This window comes from Gopherus flavomarginatus, chromosome 24 (genome assembly GCF_025201925.1).
Source record: "Gopherus flavomarginatus isolate rGopFla2 chromosome 24, rGopFla2.mat.asm, whole genome shotgun sequence".
Lineage (NCBI taxonomy): Eukaryota > Metazoa > Chordata > Testudines > Testudinidae > Gopherus > Gopherus flavomarginatus.
Genome location: NC_066640.1, coordinates 10,024,108 through 10,029,162, shown reverse-complemented (window position 1 = coordinate 10,029,162; position 5,055 = coordinate 10,024,108). Strand labels below are relative to the sequence as shown.

Genomic DNA, 5,055 nt, shown 5'->3' with positions numbered 1-5,055 from the left:
GACAGCTACCGAGGCGGAAGTGTTTGGTCACGTGGTTACGCTGGGGGGGTGAGTGAGGTGCCCGGTGCGGGTAACAATGGTCCGAGGCGCTGACCACGTGACCAGTGGGCCCGGCTGGAAGCCGAGACTACAACGCCCGAAAGCCTTTGCGGCGCGGATCAGCCGGGGAGCGCTCGCTGCTGCCCTTGGGCCGCCGCCATGGCTTCTTCGCGGGTCTTCCCCGTCGTCAGGTGAGGCGGCCGGGGGGGGCGGTCCGCGCCTCGGGGCCCCGCAACCGCGGGGGTCACCTCGGTTCTCGCAGCGCCCCCGCCTCTGTGGGCTCCCCCCGTCCCCTCCAACCGTCCCCGGTGCCCCTCCCCGCCCCATGTCCCCTCTCGCCCCCCACTGCCCGGTCCCGGTCCCCCCATCGTCTCCCCCAGCCGCCCCTCAGCGCCCCCTTCAGCCTCCCCCCCGCCCCCATCGCCCTTGGTCCCCTTCCCTCCCCTCAGCCTCTCCCAACTGCCCCTTACCTGCCCCCTTGGTTCCCCCCAGCTGCCCCTCCCCCCATCGCCCTTGGTCCCCTTCCCTCCCCTCAGCCTCTCCCAACTGCCCCTTACCTGCCCCCTAGGTTCCCCCCCAGCTGCCCCTTCAGCCTTCCCGAGCCCCTCACCCAGCTGCCTGCCCCACCTGACCCCCTTCAGCCTCCCCTCCCCCCTAACTGCCCCTTCACCCCCCTCACACACTCCCCTCCCTGCAGCTTCCACAAGTTCCCAGGTCCACCGCCCTCAGGTTCCCTTCCCCCCAACCATCTTACCATGGGTAACACGGGCCAGAAATGTTTTTTAAAAATCCTTGAATAAGCTGGGAACGCCGCCAACCCCTGCCCCGCTTTGTGCTGAGAGCCCAGCTGCAGGGCTGGGATGGGGTCTGTTCTGAGCTCACACCTCTCAGGGAAGGGGTGCAGTTGCCCAAAGTGTGTGGCGGGGTGTGCCAGGGGTGTTGAATCTTTAGCAGAGAATTCCTTTCTCCACCGTGCTAGCTAAGCATTGCCGTTAAAGGTCAGCCAACAAATGCAGCATTTGAAACAATCTGACTATAAACCCCTTGCCCTCTCAGCTGCTGTAGTTTTCACATCCTCTGCTCTTGTGATGTCACCATATGACATGGTCACTAGTTACTACAGAGTCTTGTTGATTAGACAGGACCTGAGTTTTTAATGGTAAAAAAACGAAACATAACTCCTTCCCCTTCTCCCTTTTGACTGAGGAAAAATAAATCCTGCAGGCCTCTCTTATCCATCATAAAGAACCAAATAGGGCCAAAGCCAAATATCTCCACTCCCCCTTTGCAGGATTGCCACTAGTTGTCCAGACTTGTGTTCCTTGCACACCCAACACTCAGTGTGAGTCTTAAACACACAATAATTCAGAACAGGTTGGAGTGAGATGCTAATTGCAATGTAATTCACTGCATCAGAGAGAGACATTTCTACCAAGTAATCTGAGTGCTTATTAGTGAGATGCAATAGGAACCCTCATTAAATATGGGTTTCTTACCCACAGCTAGATCTATTCCAGTCCTTGGAATGGTTGGCAGTGTTTTTTGAAGTCAAATATTTTCATGATCCCCTTACATTTATTATAAGAGGTTTTTTTAGAAGTAACAACAATAATCCTATATAATGTATTTGTGTGTTACTTTAAGAGGTTGACAAAGAATACTTGACCTTGATGAGTGAGAGTAGTGGGGGATGGGAGAGCTAGATTTTCTTTGCTTTAGATTGTAATAAAATGTTAATGCCTTGTGACTACGTCCTCCTACCTCCAATTGCCTTATGTGATCCCCTCTGAGGATCGGGATCTGCTGGTTGAAAAGCACTGTTCTGTAGTAATGCAAACTGGGTTTCTGTTGCTTCTCTTCCCTCTCAGGTTCGTTGTCAAAGGCAGCCTGGCTGGAGGTGCCATCTACGTGGCCTATGATCAGGGGCTGCTGGGGAATGGCAGTCAAGGAGCAGAGGCCCTCAAAAAGGCTCGCGCAGCACTGCCTCCAGCTATACAGGAATGGACGAATTACACAGGCTGGGAGGTAAGGACTGTGCTGATAAGCGTGGTTAGCAAATTGTTTTAGTGGTAAGGGAGGAAGGGAAAGTGCTGGGGTAAAGTCCTGGCTCCGTTGACATCAACGGGAGTTCTGTCATTGACTTCAGTGGAGCCGGACATCTCCCCAGTACTTACTTTTTAATTTTTAAACTTAAATTTTTAAGATTTTTATATTTGTTCGGAGGGAGAGAACTTATCTGAGGTGGGAAACGAAAGGGATAATTTGCAAAGGATGAGAGAAAATGAAAATGTCATCTGGGAGATTTTTTTATTTTAATATAGCTGGTATTCCTGAGCCAACTTTCCTCTGAGGATATCTAAGCACTTTACAAATACTAATGTGTTGATCCTCCCTTTTAAAGACCCATTTTGGCCATGGTGCTTCTAGTTCAGGGGTAGGCAACCTATGGCACGTGTGCCGAAGGCGACACACAAGCTGATTTTCAGTGGCACTCACACTGCCCGGGTCCTAGCCACCGGTCTGGGGGGTCTGCATTTTAATTTAATTTTAAATGAAGCTTCTTAAACATTTTTAAAACCTTATTTACTTTACATATAACAATAGTTTAGTTATATATTATAGACTTATAGAAAGAAACCTTCTAAAAATGTTAAAATGTATTACTGGCCTGAAAAACCTTAAATTAGAGTGAATAAATGAAACCCTGGCACACCACTTCTGAATGGTTGCCGACCCCTGTTATAGTTAATCAAGTTGTATATAAATTGCCTACTGTTTTTGTTGTTGTCCGGGTTTGGTTTTTTTCCCCTTCACCTAATCCATGTCCTTAGATTGTGAGCAATTCAGTCACCTTAGTGGCTTAGGCATCTAAGCTGCTTTTGAAAATTTTACCCTTTGATCCAATTTAACAGCTGGGTCAACTGAATCAGAGCTTAAGTGATTTGCCCAAGGTGACCCAGGGAGTCTGTGGTAGCTTCTGTTTTTCATTATCCCCTCTAAACTATTGTTTAGCCATTTTGTATATATTTCGTGTCCACAAACACTTCTGATTCTCCCTCCCCCCTTTTCTTTCTTTCTTTTTTTTTAGCTTCCATCCGCTCCAAAATTTGACTTTTCTGTCTCTGAATCCTGGAACACAGGTAAGACTTGATCCTTTACTGTCTAAGCTATAGAATGGGTCTATGATCAGTGATACAATTTATCCTAGAATGCTGGCCCAGTAGATTGAAATGTGAAAGAAGGGTGAGAGGCAGTGTGGCCTAGTGAACAGAGCAATGGATTGGAACTTGGGACACCTGAGTTCTAATTCCTGGCTTTGCCACTGGCCTACTGAGTGACCATGGCCAAGTCACTGCCTGTCTGTGCCTCAGTTTCCCATCTGTGAAATGGGGATAATGATGTTGATTTCCTTTGTAAAGTGCTTTGAGATCTACTGATGAAAAGTGCTGCGTAAGAACTAGGGATTTTTATTATTATTACCTATGTAGCAGGTAATTTAAGACAGCAAAATCAACCACGATCAAGGAGGTAGCAATATAAAGAGACACTATGATGACTTTTACTCCTGAGAAGTCCTGTCTCTGATGAAGGATTGAAGAGTTTATAAACACAGCTGGCTTGTTGTATAAGGATACGTAGTACAGTTGAACTCAACCTTTCCCCTACTAGGCTACTGTGAAAAGGGAAGACATTTCGCTTTATTTCTGTACCCCCTTATGATGATATTTTGTCCTTCTCTAGCAATTTTTATCTGAGCATTTCAAAGCACTCTGCAGACACGTAGCAAATTAGTGCAGCATGCTCATGATGCAGCTAAATTTCCTCATTTTACAAACGGGGAAACTAAGGCCCACTGGAATTAAGTGACTTGTCCAAGGTTACACAGAGGGAGTCTATGGGAGGACCAGGAATAAAACCCAGATCTCCCAAGTCCTGGTGCTGTTTTAACCACAAAACCATCCTTCCGACCTGGTTTGAGGTGGTGTGAGACAGATTTCCCCACTTCCGAGTCCACTGATGCCAAATGAGACAAGAATTATGCCGAGCTTTGTCTGAAACCTCCCTTCATAAGAATAGATCTCACCTATTAAATGGGGAGATCTATGTCATCCATCATGAGTAACAGTTGCAAGTTCAGCTTTGTGTTAATGCTCTTCTCAGGACATCTCTCCGCTACTTTTCTTGCAGGAGTTCAGGCCACCGTGTCTGCTCTATCTGTAGCTCCCACCAAGGTCCGTGAATACACCCAGGATGGCTGGAAGTACATGAAGGACCTCATCAAATGAACATTCTCTCTCTCTCTCCAGCGTTTGCTGTTTCCTCCATGCTACTGTCTCAGGGATGAGATGTAGTGCACAGCACTGGAGGGCAACTCAGCCATGCAGCGGCGCCAATAAAAGACTCTGGAACTTCCCTTTGCTCGTGGGTTGCTGTTAGCATGCCGGCTCTGCAGTTATTGGTGGGTTTTATTACAGTAGTGCCTACAGGCCACAAAGGAGATCAGGGCCCCATTATGCTGGTGCTGTACACACACATACTCCCTGCCCTAAGGAGCGTACAATCTAAATAGACCGTTAGGAAACTTCAGCCATCTAGAAAGTGAGTGCCAACTATTTCAGTGCTACGTACCTTAAAAAAACCAACCTAGGACAATTAACCAGCCACTCACGGTATGAAAAGATCTGGCCCAAGAACAGATTCTGCAAATGACTGTAGAACTCTATCAAATGGAGAAGAAGGGGGCTTTTACCCCTTACTGTCCTAAGAATGTTAAACCGTGGGAGTGACGAGGGGTTTTTGACACATTATCCCAGGCTGTGACCCCCCAATACTGAATAATTTTGTTCTTGCAGCATTGACTCTATTGATCATAATGATCTCTTATGGCCTCACAATCAATGGGATTCAGTGGGAGTACTCCTATAGGATGAACTGTGATTAAGGATAGCCGAATCAGACTCTTCTTTAGCAAAGGGGGGAAATTAGATATCCTAAGTGAAAAGTGTCAGGCTTTTA

General features: G+C 47.5%; 1 protein-coding gene across 1 annotated transcript; it reads left to right on the top strand.

The window, feature by feature from the left end:
• The first annotated feature begins 96 nt into the window (after positions 1 to 96).
• On the top strand, positions 97 to 4,452 carry MICOS13 (mitochondrial contact site and cristae organizing system subunit 13). The gene is made up of 4 exons (XM_050934391.1): positions 97 to 230; positions 1,908 to 2,064; positions 3,128 to 3,179; positions 4,228 to 4,452. Exons 1-4 carry the CDS (start codon positions 199 to 201, stop codon positions 4,323 to 4,325), a joined length of 339 nt encoding a protein of 112 aa, XP_050790348.1. The 5' UTR covers positions 97 to 198; the 3' UTR covers positions 4,326 to 4,452.
• The last annotated feature ends 603 nt before the right edge of the window (positions 4,453 to 5,055 follow it).